Below are 22,790 nucleotides of genomic sequence, written 5' to 3'. Positions count from 1 at the left end.
TATTCAATATGCACATTTCCAGGTTTATGTTTATATTCTGGGGCCCTACTAGAATATCTTGCGCTGATTTACAGTTCAAAACTCCTTATTTATCTTACGCTGGCCTGAGATCTGTCTGAAACAGGCAATTTTAGATCCTGTCTCCTTAAGGCCCCCCTCCCAATGAGCCCAATCTGTTCCGATTGGAGCTGCCCCTTGGCTGACTCCCGAAATGGGTCTATTCCAGAAAGATAGTTTAACCAAGTCTGAGTCTAATCCTGAAATCTGGCTTTATGAATTCTGAGATGGGAAACTCTGAGTTTTCGGTTCAAGAACAACTGATCAGTCAATTCAATAGTTAATGAAAAAAGTCTTTATCAAAGGAGCTGCAGTACCACAATTCACCATGGCAACAGATACATAAAATTCATCATTGAGCAGACTTAATGGATGATATAGTGGAATCTGACTGTATTGGGCTACAGCTACATTGTAATATATTACTACTATATATTTGTTCAGCTTTAATCTGACGGGGATAAAATACAGGAGGCAGCTGACAACTGACAACGAAAAATATAGATAAAATTATTATTTTTTAAATCCATAGACCAAAGACACAGAGACATGACTATATGATTACTTCAGTGTCAAATTTGATACTTGATATTTTATATTTTCATTGACTTACTTAACAATGTTTTCTTCCATGTGTGTATGTGGGCTTAATTTGACACAACACGGAAAACCTCACCAGGCCCGGACACTGAAAGGATTGCTTTAATAAGCAGAGAGAGGTGGCTGCAGCTCCATCCAGGACTGTACGATTATATGATTTCTCCTTGAGGTTAAAATACAGTAGATTGCAAAATTTTGCCTACATCTATCTGTATCTTGGCTCAACAGGATTCACAGGGTTAGGGTTTGTAAAGCTAATTGTGTGCTGTGTTAATAGTGAGGTCCTGAGGGTAAAAGATGTTAACAATTGAGATGTTGAGGTGATCCAACATCATCATTCACTGTGTGTGACGATCTCTTCTGCCTACAGGCCACTGTGTAAACAGGCATGCTCGATTTTTGTGCATGAAACATCCAGTTCTCTGAATTCTTGCATGCCTATGTGTGAATATATTCTTTTCATGCCCCAACCATGTCAACAGCCACCCTAAAACATTAAAATATTCATAAGCGTTGTTTATTCGTCTAGTTTAAGCCAATTATCATGTGTGGACTTCTCTTTTGGAGCTTCGTTAGATGTTGTTGTGTGATAAAATTCCCCCACTGGTAATCTGGTGTGTGTTTTAATGCATGTTTTTTTCTCTCTGCAGAATTTCCCATGCCAAAGACTGAGATAGTGCAAAAGTTTCATGTGCATTATCTGGGTATGACATCAGTGTCTCGCCCCATAGGTAAAACTGAACCCACACGGAAACACATTCACACTTTACAAGACATCCGGCACCCTTGTAATATAATACTCTATTTACTGTCTTGTGTTATTTGTCTCCAGGTATGGACATCATAAATGGAGCCATAGACAGCCTTGTGACCTCCACAGGCAAAGAGGACTGGACTCCTGTCATACTGAGTATTGCTGACACCACTCTAGCTGTCATTAAAGAAAAGGTTAAGGACGTTTTGTTGCTATCCGAACAATTAACAGATAAATAAAGATTTGTAAATGTTTGTCGGTCTAATAGATCAGAATTTAGTGTGGAGCTGATTGTCCTCTTGGATGTCTGTGCAGGAGGAGGACGAGGAGGCGCTGGTGGAGTGTCGTGTCCGTTTCTTGTCCTTCATGGGTGTGGGGCGGGACATACACACATTTGCCTTCATCATGGACACAGGGAACCAGCATTTCCAGTGCCATGTGTTTTGGTGTGACCCCAACGCAGGCAGTGTGTCTGAAGCTGTGCAGGCAGCATGTGTGGTAAGCTCATATTCAGCTCTTTTGTTACAATACATGATATTCTCTACTGAATTGGAGTAGGAGGCTGTGCTTCAACAATGGGATTCTCAGTGGAGTGCTAAACCCAAGATCCAGTGAACATGCTTCAGATATATGAAATGGTAGCATATCTCACATTTCCTAGTCAAGGAGGACAAAGTACTAACATTTCACTTGTTTATTTGACTCATATCACAATAGAAACATTCTTACAGAGGCTCTGCGCTGAATAACATTACTTAAGCATTTTTCTATTGTGACAAGAGTCAAATAAACAAGTGAAATGTTAGTCATTTGTCCTCCTTTACTAGGAAATTTGAGATGTGCTGCCTTTTCATATTTTTAGAACATGATGGTATATGTGTGTTGTTTTGTTTTGTGACTGCATGAATACATTCCCTACACTCCCTACATTGTACATTAATGGACATTTTGTTTTTAAAAGAATAGTTTAAGAGTAGATTTCAATAGTTTAATAGTTTATCATTTGCTTTCTTGCCCAGAGTTGGATGAGGAAATTGATACCACTGTCAGCAATTGGCATCAATTTTCTCATCCACCTCTGGAAGAAAGTGTATTCCTGAAAAGTTTCTACTACTCCATTAATAAATGATCCACAAACTAAAAGCAACAAATTTCCTTATTTTTCTTCCTTATAAGCCAAAATCCAAATGAATCATCCAACCCTCTTCTCTCTCAGCTGCGGTATCAGAAGTGTCTGGTGGCACGGCCACCCTCCCAACGCGCTGGTTCCTCATCCTCGCCCGCTGCAGATTCTGTGACCCGCCGAGTGACCACCAGCGTGAAGCGCGGCGTCCAGTCTCTCATAGACACTCTGAAACCCAAGAAACAGCCGTCAGAACTTCCCCAGCAATGACCATCACCAGTGACCACAGCCACCCCCCCCCTCCCTGGCCAACGCCTGGATGCCACTCACACTATCGCCACGACAACACCTAATCAGTACCAGCCATGGTAACCAATGATGTACATATATGTTAACAAACACCACTGCAGATGAAGGAATGGAGAGCAATCGTCATGTATGCCTGATTTTAAAAAAAAGAAGGAAAAAAGAAAACTTCTGTTTCATGAAGAGGAATGTAAAAGCTGCAGTGTGTTTGCTGCTGTCACCTGGTGTCACTGGTTGAACTTTGACCTTTGAACACTGCTGTGTCACCTGCTGGCTTTATGTGGATTTTCTGGGTCTAGATGGATTATTTGATCAAGTGCTCTGCAGAAAGGATACAGGATAACCCAGAAGAAAATGACCAAATTTCTATGAACAGACTCATTGGTTTACTCTTTTTTTTCATGTTCTGTCCTTCTGTAAAAACATTCATCAGTACAGTAAAAAGGTCCTGGACTGGACAGCGGAGAAGCTGCAACATTCATGGACTGAAGAGATGTCACTTTGCCATTATGGGAATATGACAACTGAATGGGAAAATCAAAGACAGCTGCTCACCAAACAGCATAAAAACATGTGTGAAAAAACCTGAAATAGACAAAAATTTCCCTTGAATGGAGCGATTGTAATAATGAAGTGTATTTTAAATGATTGTATGTAGGAAGAGAGTATTTAGGGCACAAAACTTGTAGATATGAGGGAAAGATGTGAAGGTGTTGGTGGCAGTCAACGGGACAGATGTGGGTTTTTGATTTTGCATGTTATCTTGATGGGACATGTTTTATGTTGACGACTTAAAAAGGGTCTCGGTGAGAAGAGTGGTGAACACGTAAGAGGTTGATGCTCTCAGCACAAGTCATCTCCACTTGACCATGACTGGATTCATAAAAAAAACTAATCTGACCTATTCCTACAGTCATCCATAACTAAATAAAAGGTTATTCTGTGCCCCATTTGCAAGATATAACAATCTTTACTTTCCATTTCTTGATGGATGCTTTGATCTGCAAAAGAACGTTAAACACTTTTTAATGTATTTTTAAATTAGTTAAGATTGTAATTTTTTTGCATACATTATACAAAAAAATGAGTGTAAAAGCTCAAGAATGTTACTTTCCATCTTAACGATTTCCTCAGGAACCTTTATGCATACATCCGAGATTTATGTGGTAGCAAGAAATTCCAGATCCAGCTTGACTTTAGCAGATGTGAAGAGCTTGAGGATCTATGATCAGTGGTACACAATAGTGTTTACCCTGCTTGGAGAGCATGGAAAAGATCTAATCTGTGCCATACAGTAAAAGGGTCAACTATTTTTTCTCTTCCTATGAAAAAATCCAGCCGGTCTATTCCCACTCACAAACAAATACACACACACACACATATATGCACACACAGCAGTGAAAAAAGGTCTGCTGTCACTGCTATCAAAATCTTTACACTGCTCCTATGGCTCGGGGCCACCACCTGCACTCGACATGAACTCTGTGAATGCAGTCTGATCTAATGAAACACACACACATACACACACAAAACAAACAAGAGAGATGCTGTAAAATCATTTCAGTTCTGTTCTTCACCCATCTACACCAATCTCTACACCATGTAAATGTAATCTGTTGTGACAATAAATGCATTACCAAAAGAAAAAAAAGGAGCCGCCTCTTGAATATGTCCTTCTTCAGCTATTCATCATGTGCAGTGACATTAAAATGACATTGGCTTAGCTGTATGAATCTATGCAGTTTGATAATATTCTGACGGTGTCAAGGTTGTTCTTCCTGGCACACAAAGACTCTGATAATGACATTGTAATAACGACGAGTAATAATGGCTCCAGACGCAATTAAGGTGACTTACATTTTCACAAGCTTTATGTAAGGTGGCACATTAGCAACACTGTTTACATTTTGATACTAGATTTAGATACAACTGACTTTATTTAAGTATGGGTTTGGCAAAAAAAAAACAACATTTCTTTGCTGTTTGTGTTGGCGCTTGTGAGGTCAAAGAAAGGGTCGGGATTTGAAACCACCACTGGAGCGAGAGACGGGCCCAGTTTGAGCTGGAGGCCTCCACTTGTTGTAGTTGAGGTTGGGGCTGTATCCTGCCCGGCTGTGCTGGGGTGGGAAGAAGTTGGGGAAGTGAACAGGAGGCAGGACGAGCACCACGGGTTTCAGGACTTCCTGGTGAGCCCTGCGGGCGCGGACAGCAGGGACCACGGGGGTAGCAGGTGGAGGGGCGGGACGCAGAGTGGTGGTTTTCGTCGGTGTGTTGTGTTCTGGTTTGGGGGAGGAGGTGAAGGAGAAGGAGCTGGTGTTTTCTTTTTTAGGGAGAGAGAAGGAGCTGGACACACTGTTTTTCAAGGGGTACAAGCGCAGTGTTTTGGCTTTTCCTAAAACACAAAAACAATGAGACAGAAGTTGGAGAGAAAAGAAAGACAGGGGCAAAGGGAAAAGGCAATGAGAAATAATAAAACCTTTGTCCATCATTTGCACCTTTTACTACATGGAACAACTCAAGATATATGACTGGAATAATCACACTTACCTTGTGGTGACTCTCGCTTGTTACCAAATTCCTGATGTCCACACAAACCAGTACTGTTGCTGCTTCTGCTCTCTTGGCTTTTGGATTGAATACTGACAGAGAGGTGATGCTGAGAGTTGCGAGCATGGGTTGCTTTTGCCAACCTGTTTGTATGTCCATGCCGCTCTTTTCTGGTTGGCTGGTTGGGGCCGATCCTGTCCAGTATGCCTTTGGCATTTGCCCTGGCCAGCACTTCCTGTGGTGGCTCTATGACCACTGGTTCAGGCTGTCAAGATTATAAAAGAAGGAGCAAAAAGAAAAGCTTTTATTGATATTGTGTGCTGGAGTATACAGCACTCTAAAGAGGGAACAGGTGTGGTTATGCCTCCTCCTAAAATAAACATAAGCAGGATGGATGGCCTGAGATCTCAAACCCAGGTCTTCAATTACAGAATGACTTCACTAATCGGGACCGGGCCATCCTGATACTCCATGTAAAAAAATATTGTTGGTTATTATTTTAAATGAGAAATCTTTTGGCATCACAAACAGAAATGTATGCTGATAATTTGCTCTGACTGCCATAAAAAGCAAACCGATCATATACTCATATTGTCCAGTGTCCAGCACTGAGGGTCATCATATAATCAGCATTTAATGGCCATACCTGAAACACATCTGTTTACAGAGAGGAGAGGAGAGGAGAGGAGAGGAGAGGAGAGGAGAGGAGAGGAGAGAGGAGAGGAGAGGAGAGGATAGGAGAGGAGAGGAGAGAGCCTCCATGTCCTTGCTGTTGGCTGCAGGGTCACCTGCTGTCTCAGCAGCAGCCCACACAGCAGCCTACTGCTCTCCTCAACAGCTGAATTATTCACAAGCACAGTGTACACTACGAGGACATGCAGCCTGTGTGGGTTTATGTGTGTATTTTGTTTTTCAGAGCTCGCTGCTACTTTAATCCAAATGTGCATATGTGTTTGTACAAGCTGTCTATAATGATGTGTACATATGTATGTATACAGGGATGGACTGTGTGATGACTGTGTTTGGCACATGTGAATGTATTTAGGTGCATTCATACAGTCTGTGCAAACAGGTATGAGAAGCACCGCTGTAATGCAGTCTTTGGTGGATGCCATGAACTTCATTGATGCTAACTCATACGGACAGCGGGCACTGAATTATTCAACAGGCACTCTCCCTTGCATTCCTTTCTTCCCCCTCACCCCTGAAAATCTCACTTCCACTCCATCTCCATTAACCGAACATGCTATACTCTGTGAATCTCTCATTTCCTTCGACACCAAACTTAGCTACCTCAGCGTACCCTGGACCCATTTTGTTTCAATGGGAACAGCATTTGGGGTCCTTTCGTTAAGTCCACCTGCAATTTGCTCTGCTTCTCTTGGAAATGACGCCAGAAACATCTCACTTGACTGTCTTTATTGTTCCCAGCTGTTCCTGTAGGGAAGGCTCATAAAGAAGTTTACTGGGCGCCAGACAGCATTCAAACACTTATATAATTGCTATTTTTATGGCGCTTTTCAGACTGCCACAATAACTTTTGATTAGCTGAGTTTATTGGAGGTACAGAGAAAAAAATCCTGTTGGAGATGCCATTACAGCAGTTTGATTATCTTTTCATTCCTATCTGTGGAGGTATAAAACATGATGGATGGCCAGAGAAGAACAGACACTACAGTGCAAGAGAGCTCCGTCACACCCAGCGGGGGTAAAATGGCTTAATAACCCGCATTGGAGTCATAAGCGTTAGAGCAGATTTCATAATGAGAGAGAGTGTTGTCATAAATGTGGCGATGCAGGGAATTATGAGGAGGAGGTGGGGAACCCCAGTCACACAGATTTGATGAGACTCTCTGATGCACCTTCACCAGTCATGTAGTTCCCCTGCAACACACACTGCACCTATAACCTCATGTAACAGTCTTACTGTGTCGCTAAACAATCACCTACTAAAATAATAAAGAGGGAGATGAGAAAAGAGGGGTAGACAAAGAGGTATATGAGAGTGGAGTGGAGAGAAGATGAGTTTTCCTGAAATATAGGAGAGAGACTGAGAGAGAGAGACTTCGTGAGGCCTGTGACAAGACAACACAACAGCCTCCCAATTACCAGTTTTCAGAAACTAGTCAAAAAACGTATCAGAAAGCTCCTTTCAGGCACCGACATCGCTGAAAATGCAACAATTTCAGATTCAAATCACTTCAAAGACATTACATGCATGATTTTCATCTGTTTCTAACTGTCAAGTGTAACACCTTCCAAGACTAGATCTTGTTTCTCACAGCATCCCTCATTTGTCTCTTTTCTTCCTTTGGGCTATGAAATCCACTCGCTCTGAAGCTGCATTCAACCTTCCTTCACTCTCTCTTCTCTCATCCTCTCATCACATCCTGACTTACCTGATTTCTATTTCTTAAACTGACCCAATGTCCTCCTCAGTCCTCTCATTTCTTCTGCCGTTTCATTATTCAAACATACTTCAGTTTCCCGGGGGATGCTTGTTTTTGACAGATAGTGGGCAGTGCAGCATTCCTGCCTCATCATAATTTCCACACACAACTTAAGGATAACCAATTAAATCCCTTTTCAACTTGTCTCTTTTGTGTGTGCATCAGTGTGGATCCATGAGCGAGCCAGCTATGTGAAGTGCTTAAAGGACTCACAGAGGAAAACAGGTGAAGGACAATGGGGTTTCTAAGCAAACATCATCAATCTGTTACAATTTTAAAACAAAGAAAATATGTTTATTATACAAGGGATCAGTCAGCCCAGTGTTCACCGTATGTGTCTGTGTGTGTCCAAATGTAGATGTGTGTATTAGATACTCTCTCACACAGCAGCATTAAACAACACTGACATACAACAATCAGCCAAATAGCACCCTGGTCTCATGGTCAGTTACAGCGCTAATGTTGGACATTTTTTTGTCATAGGAGACCAGAATGCTTGCCAGGGCCAGATGCTTAATGAGCTAAATTTGTCGCTGCTTGTCTCCTTGGCTGCACTGCCTGAGAGAAGCAGCAGCAGTGGACTGGTGGTGCAGATTTTTTGAAAGAGCTTAGCTACAACAGACTCTGTGATATCCTGTAGAAAAAATAAATACATTTGAATTTCATTAAAGAAGCTGGAGCTTTTTATAAAATCTTCCTAATCACAGTTTTTTTGTGCCAGCAGAGAGAGGCTTTTAGAGCAATTATATTTGTTTTTAAATCATTTTAGCTTTGACATTCAGCCATGGTGGCTTCCAACATCACTCTTCCCTTCTTGTGGGTACTAGTATCAGCTTGTATATCTTATAATATGCATGTTTTTTGTATTCTTATTGAATCTCTCTTTTTATACTATTTTTACTGTATGTTGTGTTATATGGACCTGTGTCTGCAATAAAGTGTATTATTAATAAAATATTAAAACACAAAACTGACACAAGACTTCCCCCTGACAAATATAGTAAGTCTTGTGTACAAATAAATAATAGAGGGTGATACACATATTGTCCCTCTTTTACCAATTCACCAGGGTTATCCACTGGTTTGACTTTGTGAGATTTCATTATGCTTTAATAATGCTCACCTCTCTAACGAGAACAGCCAGGAAGCAGCCATTATTCTGCTCCGAGGGCTTCAGCATGAAGAAGGAGTCCATTTCTTTTGGGCCCTCAGCATGGTGAGGAGTGCTGAATGGGGACGGGCTCAGCCTGGAAGACACACACATAAACAGAGCATGTAAGAGTCTGAAGACGCACTTACTGCTCTGCAAGGTTAAACTTGTGCTTTGAGCTATACACCAACATCAGGATGTGAAAACTGATCTGCTGGTGACGCTGGATGAAAAGACAGGGCATCAACAGACTCAGTAGGACTCATCCTCTGAGGAAAATAAATGTCATAAATGTCTTATTTCATGGCAATTCATTAGTTGTTGAGACATTTTTATGATCCAAAATGTTGGACGGATGAGTCCCTAAAGCCACTTAGATAGTGTAGTTAACACTGCTTACAAAAAGACATAGGGGCAGATGATAAAAATACATATGAACACAACACACAGTAACCAAGTGAGTCAGTACACTAGTTGCAGGTAAAGTCAGTGGGATCCATACCAATTATATCAGTTGTGTTTTATTTATGCTAGCCTGAGGCGCTGCCAGCACCCCAGGCCAGCTTAAAGTCTTGGTAGATCTAAGCCCACAGGAACAGTAAACTTCAGTACTGTGTTCTTCAAACCTTAGAAACCCACGCACAAACAGAATGAAAAAATAAAATAAAATAAAATACATTGAAAAAATATAAAATACATCTATGGAAAGGCAAGCTGTCTGAAAATGTTTTTCTTCCCTTTTCACAGCATTTAGAGACATATAGTGGCGCCTTTGATTATGTTTACAGTGAATCTCCTTCAGCTCATGCCTCAGGTGTGCTGAGATTTTGACAGAAGCCTGTCTGAAGGGTGACGGACAAACACCTCAGCAGGTTGACAGACAGCGAGGCAAACAGACAAAGAAAAACGATGACAGAGACAGACACAGGAGGTGCACCTGGTGCTGAAGTACAGAGACCGAGGCTGACCTGAAGTTTGCTTTTTTTGGTTCCCCCTCCTGTTCTGAGCCGGCGTTGACTTGTTCCAGGGCTCTGCTCACCACCTCCTCGTTCTCCTCTGGGTATGATGAACAGGTGGAGTACACCACCGCCACAACCTTGGGGACTATTCACAAACATGCATGTGTGCATTGTGTCATGTACTGTACAAATATTTATGTTCATATAATGAGGACAAAACTAAACATCTGTGTGTTGCATTTTAAATTTGAATAAATCAGTGACACATAACACCAAGACATTCAAACAGAGACTTCTTAACAGCAAACTAATTTAATGTACAATTAAACCAGGTAGACAGACATACACAAACATATCAAGTGTTTCTCCCTACCATTTTATGACAATTAGATTTGATTATTCAAACTGAGACATCCTCCTCATCAAGCGTTCCCTTTGAAGAAACAGGAGCTTGAATATAATTTTCTTCTTTCAGTTTATGTACATAGATTGCTCATTTTATCCAACTGCTGCTGGCATGTAGATTTGTGAAGCTTCTGGCCGTTTGATTCTCTTCATTTCAGCTTTGATTTCTCTCTTGCTCACTAATTATAGCCAGACAGAAACAATTAACACTGAGCTGATAACAAACAAAACCTGCTCAGATGTGGCAAATTAGTGCCAAACTAATGGAAAATATCACTTGTAAGGAAGTGAAACTGAGTCAAGAAGATGAGGGAACGGGGGCATGAGGCAGAAGCGTTTATCATTCAGGTGATCTGTTCCACCACACGCCCACCTCACAGCTCAGATATTAAGCCCGATGGAGGTGTGCGCGCGTCTGTGTGAGCATTTGTCTTTGCGTGTGCCTACGTAGAGGCACTGAAATGAGACCATTGACTCAACTGAGCCAAAGCACTCAATACGCACCCACCATTAATTAACAGTCCCATTAGAAAGTATCTACACTGGCAAAAATGTTGAGGGGGGGGCAATCGATGGCAGCGTAATTAGAGGAGCTGGTTTTCATTGCTCCTAACAGAAAGACTTTACCTGCTTAACAAACATGACCCAGACCAACACAAAAAGAAATGCACTGAGCAATACAAGATGGACTGCAGCTAATGAGTGTAGCCCGTGAGAACTGATTAACGCACTACTGAATGGAATAAAATGGAAAACAGCTGAACAGAATAACATGGATTTCAGGACTGGGTTGTACCAGCTGTTTGTAAATCCATAACTAAATTTGTGTTAAGTCCTTCCTAAGTTCTCAGTAGCTACAAGCTAGTTTCAAAGTTGTGATTTACTAAATTGGGTTGTAAAATGTTTAAGCTTGTTAACAGTTTAGTAATGTGTAAATTGGCTGCTGGGAGACATCTGAAGCACTGTCCAATAAAAAGCAACCAACTACGAAAACAGGAAGGACTGTCGCATCACTGGTCAGCTGTAACATAACTTTCATAAATAACAGTTTTAACTAGGCTGATTTTGAACTTGTAACAAAATAACATCTATATTGTCACTTAACAAAGTGGTTCCCTCTGCCATGCTCAGCTCTACACAGAGTGCAATACAAGGCAGTGAGTAATTACTTAATTAAAAAAAATGTGAGGAATGCTGCAGCAGACTGTGGCAGACCAGCACAGAGCAACATTAGCATTCCTAATTAAGACTCAGCCGATCTCCCAGGGACACCACAGGATTCAGTCTGAGGGCATACGTGTGTGGGTGCGTGTCTGTGTGCAACTATATCAGAGCAGGTGGTTCAACACTCACATTTCAAAGCATGATCGATATCCTTCTTCTGCTGTGCCACCAGAGCTTTCAGTTTGCTCTGGGGTACGGAGTCCTTGGATAAATCCTGCAGCAGGTCGGTGTCTGAAAAAACAAGTGTTTTAGAGTAGCAGAGTTTTATTAACTGTTCTGTTTGAGTGTGTGTTCTGTTTAATTGTGGGAGATATATAGGCAACTCTAATGAAAATGACGGAAGGAGATTGAAGAGCTTGATTTGACAGGTTTGTTAGAGGGTTATGATGTGCAGGCTAACATGGATTGTGGAACATTAAAAAAAAATCTTTAAAACCAGATCAAACAGAAATAAAATGGATGAAATGATACTCATAATTCATGGTGATGCTCTACATCCTCAGTTTTAAAAGATGTATTCAAGTAAGCTCGGACATGTTCTTCAATGGCATTAAAATTAGCTCACTACAGCATTAATTTCAATCTAAGTATAGTTGTTTGCTTTAAATCTATCTTTAAATCTAAATGAAACATCTAAATCAAATATTTTTCCATATTTTGCCAACAGACTTTTATGAATGTGTAGTAGTTATAAGAATATGCTAGGTTAAGGGTTTGCAGCACTCTCATTCAAAGTATATGAGTGTGTGTACTCATTGTATATAATATTACCGGTACTGTACTTTTTTAGTATGGACACAAGAGGGTGAATTGTAGACTAGTTTATGGCTCTGTTGTATGCACAGATCACTACGTACCTCCGTTTTCTTGCAGTATGAACTCAACAGGGTTGCTGATTGCAGACACAGAACACTTGGGGGTCAACAGAATAACGCTCACTTCTTCAAGCTGCTTTTCATTGCTGTCCAAAGACTGGAAGACCTCGGTAATCAGCTTCACATCTAAACAATATGCACAGGTTTTAAACCAATCTTGCAGCCTCTCTGGCCTGGTAGTGACAGGCTGCATAATCATAAACACACATTTGCTCTATGCTTAATGTATATTCACCCTGTCACCCATTTTTTGCAGAAAGATTTGCTGCCTGATGCCCGATTTGCAATTATAAAACATGTCAGCATTGTCTCAAGCACTTTATTGTTTCTTTAATGACCAGCTAATGCGGCAGCCACTTTGAGCAAATAATATGCATACAGCTCAGAATCTCAGCACACATTGTCTGAATTTAAGTACACTGGCTGCGTATTAGAGTCTCTGGGAATGTTTACTCTACTCAGTCATAGTTTATAATGACTTCTCTAAAGTGACGATTAGCGAAAAAACAGCAGGCAGTCTAATGAAAATGTGGATCAGTGCAACATGGCCCACAGGCATTATTCAGTTTCCCCTTTTCTCTTTATTCAAATCAAAGATAGTTAATTGACAGAAAATACTCATCCATCCATCATCCATCCATCCACATCCTACTCTTGCAGCCCATGAGGGTGACGACTTGCTGCAGCTCCTCCCTCTGAGTGTCTGTACGATCGCTGACACAGACATAGACCGTGGGCTGGTCGTTGCCGTTGGCTTTATGTTTCTCAGCAATTAGGGAGGCAGTGTGGGAGACGGTGAGGCCAGAGAAGCAGCCCACCATAAGAATGTCACCCTCATCTGGCAGCAAGGAGCACACCGAATTTGGGCCCAGGCTGCAAAACTTATCCTATGGAACCATAGAGTAAAAGCATTAGGTGGGTAAAGAGCACCCATAGGCTGAGATACAGTCTGCAAACTGATGAGACACAAGAGAAATTAGGATGAATAGTGTATGATAGAGGGATTAGATGAAAGAGGAGAGGGAGTTTGTTGCAGAGGGTCAAGAGGAAGAGGGTGCAAAAAGATAAACTCAAAGAGTGACTGAGAGTAGCAGTGCAGTCAAATTCAATGGGGTCCCCTCTGGAAATAGTGCTTAATGTATCCCTGTGGAACCACTGGGCTGGCTTAAGTTTCTGTTTAGTAAGTTTAGTAACCAGATCACAGAGTTCGTCAGAGAAGACAACTGAGGGAGGAGAAATAGAGCAAGGACATTTGAAGAGACAGAAAAATAGAGCAGAGACAGCGTGATGGAAACTCATAAAATGTGAGAGAGAAGAAGCGGAGAGAAGGAGAGGTGATTCATTGGATAGTGGTGTTGAATATTTGATTGAATTTGGCTGCAAAATCTGATTTGATTGTGTTGTGGTGCTGTGTGCTGCTTACACTTTGTATGGCAGCTTGACTTTAATGGAGTAGAAATTAAATGATTAAACTGCCCCCACCACCAGACAGGAGAATTTTTTATAGCTCAAAGTGAAATATAGCCAGATGAGAGGAACTGATGTGAAATATTTGTATCTGTGCAAACTAATCTTGGTTGGCATAAGGGACCTCAGCCTTATAATCAATTTGAGCAAGTCCATTACCAAAGTGAAGCCATGAATATCAGAGAGGATTGATGGGCCTGAACAGATTTTCGCAGCCACACTCAAGTCTACAGAGAGCGGGTTCCTCTTGTCAGACACCTCCTCTCTCTGTGCAGCTCATACCTGGATGATAAGTTTGTGGTCGCTAAGCAGTTTGGTGGAATGCAACTCAGCTTTCAGTTGAGCAGGGAATACCAGCATATCCTCACAGTGGGGATCCTGGCAAAAGGTCTGCCCTTCCAGCTGCCCGATCGATTTCACCTGTGAGAGGCCCACACTCTTCAGCACACTTCGGACCTCATCAAGACTGGAAACCAAGGGCAGGAGGAGAAAAGAGAGCAGATTAGTGGGAGCTAGCCGGAAAGAGGGATGAGGGAAGAAGAGAAGAGGGTGGGAGAAAGAGAAAGACTGTCATCATAGATAATAATAGTGTGTAGAATTGCTATGTGGCTATGTGACTTTAATGGTAATATTTGCTGTGAAAGCCATCGAGGCACATACACACACACAGACACACAGACACACAGACAGACACACACACACACACACACACTAGTCCCAACAGGTGACCTTTACAGTCCCAGAGCTTGCTGAGGGTTGTTGCTGATTGAATCTGTCCACAGCAGCAGGATTTACACCTAACTGAATCAGCCTGTCGGAGCGCGTGAGAGAACACACATTAACACACACGTGCACACAACAACACATAGACACACACGCACTCTGGTGGTTTAATTGGATGTCGGCGGGACACCTGGCCCATAAAACATTGGGCAGCACCCCAAGCTAAAGGCCTGTGTGTGTAGGTGTGTGTGTGTTCATGTACAGGTGTGCATCAGCTGCATCTGAGTGGATGAGTGTGTTCTCTAATTTTGTGTATGAGAGGGAGTATTTCAGTGTGTACAGTACGCGTGTAAGTGTGTGCTCAGCTGACCTGCCCTTCAGTGCGTTGACCCATGCGTAAAGTGGAAGGCTGCTTGATCTCTCCTGCTTCGCCTTCAGGCTCTCAGGCAAGATACACTCAATGGACAAGAGATCGTGTTTGATCCTGCAGCGTGCCAGAGAGGCTGCAAGCTTGGTTTTAAACCTACATACAACACACACACACACACACAAAAAAAAAACCTTTACCTCTTCTATTATTTCTTCCCTTTCAAAATTTTTCCTCCTTCGATCTTCTATTTGTTCTGCCTTGCATTTTCTCTGCTTTTTTTTGTTGTTGTATTTTTCCCACTTGCTATTTTTCTTTCTTCACCTGAGGAGGCAGATCTCCACATCTCTGACTTCCTGTATGAACTCCTCGTATCCCTGGCGTTCCCGTGGGAGGAACTTCCTGTCCTGGAAGTCATAGAGCATGACGGCGACGAGGCTCATCTGATCATCTGGCTAGAACACAAGAAGAAAAGGTGCAGATAATTGGTGACTTTTAACAAGAGAACAACGAATAAGGAGGAACGAGGATGGAAACAGTTTGATCAATAGTCAGACTGATAACAACATTTAAGGTTACGTCTCCAAAACCAAGACCACCTGACATCCAGTGATAGTGTGCTGGTAAAAGGACTATTTTGGTTATCTGATGAAGAGTACAGGCCAGCGATGCTATTTATCTATATTGATTGAATTATCCAGTTTGCAGAAACTGACACACACACAAACACACACAAACACACATACACACAGAGGAGCTCCAGGATGTCCTGCCGCGACCCCACTTCTGCCACTTAATTAAACATAGGAGGAAGCCTGAGTTATGTGTCTACCCCTCCTCCTCTACAATCATCTCCCTCTCCTCATCACTCTTTACCTCTCTCTACCTCATCATGTGTCCTCTCTCTTTCTGTCTCCCTCTCTCTTTCCACCCCTCTCTCCCTGGGGCCGGGAGGGCAGCAGCCGCATTAGTGGCAGATGGTATTCAGCAGCAGCAACAGCTTGCCACGGCCTCACTACTGGGCTAATGGGGCGAGAAGCTAGAACGCTACAAGGGTTTATGCAGCTAAGAAATTAACCATTATTATTCATTCCAGAGGCTTTTAATTTGATTTTTGTAAAGGTCAGTTTCAAAGACAGGTTGTAGTACTCCACGTTTCCTTTCTCATGCTCCCTCTCTACCTCGAGTTCCACTTGCCCTTTACCAAGGTGAAACCCTTGGGTGTGGGAAAAACTCCCTGTCATTAGGCTGCCTGGAAACAGCGTCCCGCAGTGGGATACTTGCCAATGTAAACATGCTGACTGTGTTCAGTCACTTCTGACTGTGTTCAAGTCCAATTCTCTGTCATGAGAAATGAACTTGGTTTAACTTTGTTAAATGACGATCAGCTGGGTTTGAAGATGTGTGAAATGTTAGTTAAACTGAAGATGAAGTTGGCCAAAGGAAAAATAAATATTAGTAGATTTATTGGGTGAGTTTTTCAAATAAAGCCATGGCAATATGTTGCAAAATTAAACAACAGTTAAAGGTTCTTTGATTTTTAACATTAGGCAGACTTTATCCTAACCTCTGTGTAGCACAGTACATTATGGGTGAAATCTAACATTACCATATATTGCAATAACTGAATTGCATGTCACTGGAAGTTTCAGGATGTAAATTTGTGCATTAGCGGTAATCAAAGTTTTAAGTATATGGCTCATTTCACACAGGGCTTGGGCCTACTCACTGTTAAATGTGACAATTTACCTTATACTCATTGTCATTCAGGCTATTTCCATTCTCCACAGGCTTCATTTTCTCTCCTCATTGTGCACCTCAGGCTCTTCCAGCACTTAAGTCTTTCCGTATCTTAATTTTTCATTTTTCTTGTTTTTCCAGTGCCCTCATGTACACCCCCCACCCTCCTTTTCCCATCCAGCCTATTCACTCTCACCCACCTTTTTCTCCTCTCTCTATCAAGGTTGAACTTTATAGATGCCAGCAGTGTAAAAGGAGGTGAGAGCAAGTTCTAAAGACTCTGTCTCTTTGAGTCTGGGCTTTATTGTCTCACCGGAGGGACGCAGAGTAACGACCTGCCACCAACACATAGGGAGACCCATTCATTTCACACAGGGCCATACTTCACAAGGCTACAGTGCGAGCATATGTGTGTGTGTGGGTGCTGCTTTGCAAACACACATTCATAAGTATTAATGTGTAGGTTTGTGCTCTCATTGAAATAGACGTTGGATGTCGACAATCTGTACGCTTCATGTCAGCTGTGTCTCCTGTTTACACATTCAGCACTTGCTTTCATTACTCTTCTCCTGCATCGGCTCACTAGACATACAGACTAGCTCCGTGTTTTATCACCGTGCTGATTGTTAGAGAAGGAGCTAAGGAAGTCTCGTTTTTTTCACAGTTTCTTTTATGTGTAGTGTTAACAGTAGGGCAAAAGCACATGCCAATCTCCTCCAGAGGATACCGCTTTATTTAAGAGGCGGGACGTTCCTTTACTGTGTAAGAGGCTCAAGTTCACGGCTGTGCTGACAATCTCGCATTTACAACTAAACAGCATAGTATCACTAATAACATCAAGCAGACTGGTTCTAGGGCAGATGTCTGGTAGACGCTGTGCAGAATACACTCAAACGCCACATCCAAACACACCGCCGGCGGGCTGTTACAGCAATTTGATTTCATCACTAATTAATAGGGTATTTTGTTTGAGAAAAGCGATAAAGGAATAGACACAGCCAGACATGTTCTGCCACATAGTAAGTTTTAGATGTGTTACTCCAAAGGGAGTGATTGCCATTGATTAGGGGAGGAAATAGAGAAGATTCAAGGTGCTCTGTCAGCTGATGAAAGGAGTGCATCAATATTACTGTTACTGATTAGGGGTCTAGAGAGCAGAACAAAGAGTACATGGAGTATGAACAGCAGGACATTAACACTGGAGAACGCTGAGTAAAGCACTGTCAGAGAAGTTGGAGGGAACAGCATGAGGTACAAACAAAGGAACAGCAAGCTAAACTAAACTCAGAAGGTGTATCAGAAGGACTTTAATAAGCAAATAATATACAGAGGCAAACCTAGGGGATTAAACTTGCTTGCTTTTCTTAAACTATGGCTGTGGATGCAGACATTAAAAAACAAAAACATCTTCTATGGAGTTCACTTACCAATGGCTGCGTGAGGTTAAAGCAGCTGTCGATCATGATATCCTCCAGCAGTTCTTGATCTGCGTAGAAACAGAGTAAGACAAGGTTAGGTAGCACGATGGGTATTTCCATTATTAATTATGCGTCTGAGTGATAATGATACATATTAGCGCCATCCTTTATATGAGCTTCTAATTATCCCTGGAAACCAATCCCGAAAAAATTACTCCCCATTACTACCCATTAACTGGTAAAATATATGCGGTGAAGGACAAATCTATATCTAATGACGAGAACGTGTCTAGAAAAACAGAAAAAGAGAGATGAGAGATAACAGTGTGACAAAAAGCAAGACAGGATCCTAGAGGCCCCCCTAAGTGATCATGATTTAATTTAAAAGATCATTCAATTAGATGGAGGGTTTAATTTGCCATGATTAAATGCTTATTTGGTGCTTAATTAGAGTTAATCTGATTCTTCATTTGCCTCCTTTCTTTCATTTATTGTATCTGGAGTGAGAAATCAAAGGGCCGATGACATGAATAACATCTGCAGTAATAAACAGACTATACAAGTGTTACCAGCCAAGCCAAGCAAATCTAGCAAACACACTTTGTTTTATTCCATGTGTTCTCTTTATTTTATGTAAAACACATAACTTGTTCCAGTCGTTACTCGTTACTATATTTTTTACTTCCTTGGCTACAAATGTGGCTTGACCTTGTTTGTCAAATATGAACAGTAGTCAGAAAAAAAAGGGCGATAAAAGGTGCCTATCAGATATTTACAGTACGTCTGGTTTCCTCCACATGCCTTCGCTGTCATATCATGAAAGCAGCATCTGTTTCACTAGCCAACGGGGAGGCCTCTGAAATATACATAACAACACACACGGACTGATCCCTTCCATTCCCGTCCGTGATCAGTGGGCTTTCCTTTCCAATTCGAAAGAGACGGAGACACAGCAACACTATCCAGCCTGTCAAGTTAGGATTAAAGAACGTCTGCTTCCAGAGCCGGTCCGCAGGTACCTGCTGGAAATGTGGAAAAAAGGATCACTTCTCTAACATGGATGTGTTTCTAGCAAGGCCTCGCTGTAGATGAGTGATTAAATGAGGTGTGCAAATGCTCACAGACACTTAAGCTCCAAACAGGAGGTAAGCCCAGGACAGAGTCTGTCCACCGAGACGCCATGGAAACCACAGACACTGCTGCTAAATTATCGCAACACCACAAATCATGTACTGTGGGTCTCAGCCAAACGGACACTGGATAGAAAGCTTGGAGGGCAGGACAGACACACACATCTGCATTCATCCTCACACACACATGCACAAACAGCCAGGAACACAAATAAATGTTGGCACACACGGAGAGCTTATCTTTATTTGAGGAAACAAAAGCATCTCTTTAGTAGCGTTCTAATTTATAGCAGATATGGGTCAATGGGGTTTACAATTGTAGCTATTACTGCAGAAGGCCTTAAAGATAAGCATTTAAGAGATAACCACTGCACAGGTCCAGGAGTAGGCTGTGAAAGTGGTCTGTGGAAGTCATAGTCCTCCACATGCTATGAATCACACACAGCAGGTTGAGTAAAAATTCAGCTTTAAATCTCTTTCGCCAGACATCTTTACGCACTTTACTTGTGGGACGAGCCAGAGTTTCTTAAATCTGAGCGCTGACTGTAAAAGTTGACATGCACCAAAAAAGCGACTGATTTCGGCGGCAGGAGGCGCTCATCATCACAGGATTCATGTTGACGTTGTGCTTTTGTGGCTATGGTCCAGGTGTTACACAATGAGCAGTGACTGATGGTGACTGTGGTCAAACAAATCCTCGGTGAAAGAGGCAGACCTGAATGCGGGCTCCTGTTCTCTTCAGCGAAAGGCCTTTGTCTCAAAATGTTCCGCATCACTGCACCCGATTGCACATTAATCTAACAGCGGACCAGCCAAAAAAGAAAGGAATGTGGACATGAGTTACCCCCCAAGGTAAATGGTAAATATATCTTAGATATTATGCACCTGCAAAGTTTAATATTTGCTGAGGCGTACACATCGAGGCTCTTCTGGTTATGATCAACAAGGACAAATAAAGGCAGTATTTCTCTCTTTGACTCTCTAAATCCAACACAAAGTGGTCCAAAGAACCACAGTCATCTGACAAGGGCATCTGGCGGCCCAGTCGGACAGTATGGACAATGAGGCAGAAATACTCAGAGGAATGGAAAGAAAGAGAGAGGAGGGGGGAGAGGAGAAGGGGGGCACTCGTGGCCAGCAACAAGGTCAACTAAATTACTACCAGCAAAAATTCACACAAAACTGACTCACACGTGGTCGACATATTGATAGGTTAACAAAATATGAAACCTTGGCAACGTAACCTGTCTCTGTGTTAACAATCAAGCGGCAAAAGAAACAGCAGGTCACTCAGACAGGAGAGGTCAAAGAAATATAAAATGCCTGAAGATGATTAAAAAGAGACAGAAAGAAGTGAGTGAAAAAGGATACAACTGCTAATATTAGTCTTTTCTGGCGATTTCAGCTCCATCTTTGTTTGTGAAATGTCAAATCTACACCAGAGTAAACATGTACGCAAGCTCTCGCTCCATATTGTGGTTTTTCGACTGACAGTCACAGTGACAGACAAGTCCGCGTCCTCGGCCACTGATATGGAGCTTAGCGAGTGACTTTTTTGTTTTGAGCAGATAAGAGTTATAATCGCAAGATCAATACTGGAGCTCATTGGCATTTTGCTCTGTGCGTTTTTTTTTCCGCTGCTGAAGCATTTCTTCTTCAGGTTAACAACTGACCTCAGCTCAATTTTGGATCAGTCACTCCAAGACGGTGCACGGAAGATGTGTGTGTGTGTTTCTGTGTGTGTGTATGCCAGCATGGGTTCATGTCACTAGCAGATCAATTTCTGCACCAAAAGACAACCGGTTTGTGGGAGGAGGAAGAGGAGAGATTAACATTGGCCTCCAGACTGTGTCATTTCATCTGCACCCAATTTCACCACAGCCAGGGACTCTGAGATGTGACCAAAATACGTATGTGATTGCAGAAAGTCACCAATCATGCCAACATTTAATCTGGAAAAAAAGTTTCGAGGCTTTCGTTGATGTCATATCAAGAAAACTCATAATTTCTTTTTTTTATTAGATCATAAAAAGGTGAAATTAAAGATGTAGTAATACTGTACCAAGCACATGAATCTGTATATTATCCTGTAAGCTACCTAATGCCTCTGAGCTCCTCCTTCTATTTCGTTATCTGTGTATTTTATCCCAGTAATACAGGGAAAGTCACACGAGGAGGATGGAAACAACAAAAAGTACTGTACGAACACCGCACTGATAAAATAGAGGAGTCCTTGTCTTTAAAATAAGCTCTGAACAAAAGGGGATTAAATGTAATAAGAAATACAGTGTTCTGAGTTCAAACAGCTCTTTTTTTTCTTTTCTTTTTTTTAAATCTCATGAGCAGAGATAAAGTTCATGGTTTCTTGTTTACATGTGCCAACAGTGATAGCAAATTCTTCATCCTAGTCAATTTCAATTTACAATCTAGTCAGTTTCACCTGCCAATGAAAATACTATGACCTGCAGCTGTAAAACCAATATAGGTTACTGCAAAAAGCTGCCAGGGCTTGTGATGATGGATATTTTCAGGTGATCTGCATTAATTGTGGGAAATGTAGGCCCAGGGCATTTCCAGGTTCAGCGTATGGATAGTGAAAAAGAACAAATTCATTCACAGCTATAAGGGTTTTCCTGCTACCTGACCTCTCCATTTCAGGGAGACGCATTAAATCAATTCCAGCCACATTCCTATGCTGACAATCGGCTCAGCTCCCCTCCTTTACACGCCCCTGTGACTTCAGCAAACCAGACCCCGCCCTAGATCCAGATAACAGATTATGGGCCAAATTGATTTGTAGCACCACACAAAATTAGCCCTGGTCATTCAAGCATTTTTTTCCTCTCTTCTACTTGCCCTTCATCAATCTATCTATATCCAATTCTACCTATCCATTAACCTCCGTGGGGCTATTCATTCTCATTTCCAATGGCTGTTTGTTTGTCAGGAATCAAATCGGTTTTACTTGCAATTTAATGTACCTGAAATGAATCAAAATAGGGGTATGCTGAATACCCTAAGCTGATGTCCTCACTTTAAAGTCGTATGGGTATAAGGTATGGGTGTATTTGTGTGTAATGAAGGTAAGTAATGGCAGATGAAAAAAATATAACAAACCTCACTCTACCTGTCACTTACACACTTACATTTAAGTGTATTGAAGGCAAGCTCATAAGCTGTGTGCTGCATCTCATCTTTAACTTCTGGCAATGGGAGCCCTTTCTCTTTGCCATAATTCACCAGCCGGTGGGAGGCAAGCTTCTCCAGGTGGTTATTCTGGAAGATGACTGATGCCAGCAGGTAGACTCTGTCTGGAAAGCCCAGCTGACCTTGGCTGGTGGTCAAGAGCTCTGGGGGAGCAGCAGGGATGTCACCGTCGGCTGGGTCATCCGGAGGAGTGTCGTCTTTGCTGCTTGGAATTTGGGAGCCTGCCTTTTTATTCTTGGATGTGGTAGAGCGATGGTGCCGACCGTCAATATTTTTGTTTTTCACCAT

The 22,790-nt window shown here is 42.0% G+C and overlaps 2 protein-coding genes across 2 annotated transcripts in view; one reads left to right on the top strand and one right to left on the bottom strand.

The window, feature by feature from the left end:
• Positions 1-2,804, top strand: part of LOC128362973 (amyloid beta precursor protein binding family B member 2) — a 35,080-nt gene extending 32,276 nt beyond the window's left edge. Inside the window, exons 12-15 of the mRNA XM_053323852.1 lie at positions 1,308-1,388; positions 1,490-1,605; positions 1,727-1,909; positions 2,628-2,804. Of these exons, the coding sequence (XP_053179827.1) occupies positions 1,308-1,388; positions 1,490-1,605; positions 1,727-1,909; positions 2,628-2,804 (557 nt within the window). The remainder of the gene's footprint in view (positions 1-1,307; positions 1,389-1,489; positions 1,606-1,726; positions 1,910-2,627) is intronic.
• Positions 2,805-4,843: 2,039 nt separating this feature from the next.
• LOC128362727 (putative methyltransferase NSUN7) lies at positions 4,844-22,790 on the bottom strand. Its single transcript, XM_053323573.1, has 13 exons — positions 22,442-22,790; positions 18,175-18,233; positions 15,332-15,462; positions 15,011-15,163; positions 14,200-14,383; positions 13,103-13,337; positions 12,433-12,576; positions 11,705-11,806; positions 9,956-10,091; positions 8,957-9,084; positions 6,507-6,520; positions 5,388-5,631; positions 4,844-5,118 (listed from the first exon to the last, which is right to left on the bottom strand). Exons 1-13 carry the CDS (start codon positions 22,788-22,790, stop codon positions 4,844-4,846), a joined length of 2,154 nt encoding a protein of 717 aa, XP_053179548.1.

The sequence above is a fragment of the Scomber japonicus genome, chromosome 8 (assembly GCF_027409825.1).
Source record: "Scomber japonicus isolate fScoJap1 chromosome 8, fScoJap1.pri, whole genome shotgun sequence".
NCBI lineage: Eukaryota > Metazoa > Chordata > Actinopteri > Scombriformes > Scombridae > Scomber > Scomber japonicus.
Note: the sequence above shows the minus strand (reverse complement) of the source record. Positions and strands in the feature narration are given on the sequence as shown.

Bases quoted from the DNA above. Each gene is read 5' to 3' on its own strand.
- LOC128362727 (XM_053323573.1), bottom strand. From the start codon at position 22,790: ATGGTGAAAAACAAAAATATTGACGGTCGGCACCATCGCTCTACCACA. The intron at 12,577-13,102 runs GTAGGATGTGGA...CATATTGTTTAG, and splicing joins CACCCTCATGGGCTGCAAGA to ATGTGAAGCTGATTACCGAG. The intron at 9,085-9,955 runs GTCAGCCTCGGT...TGTGTCTTCCAG, and splicing joins CCAAAAAAAGCAAACTTCAG to GCTGAGCCCGTCCCCATTCA.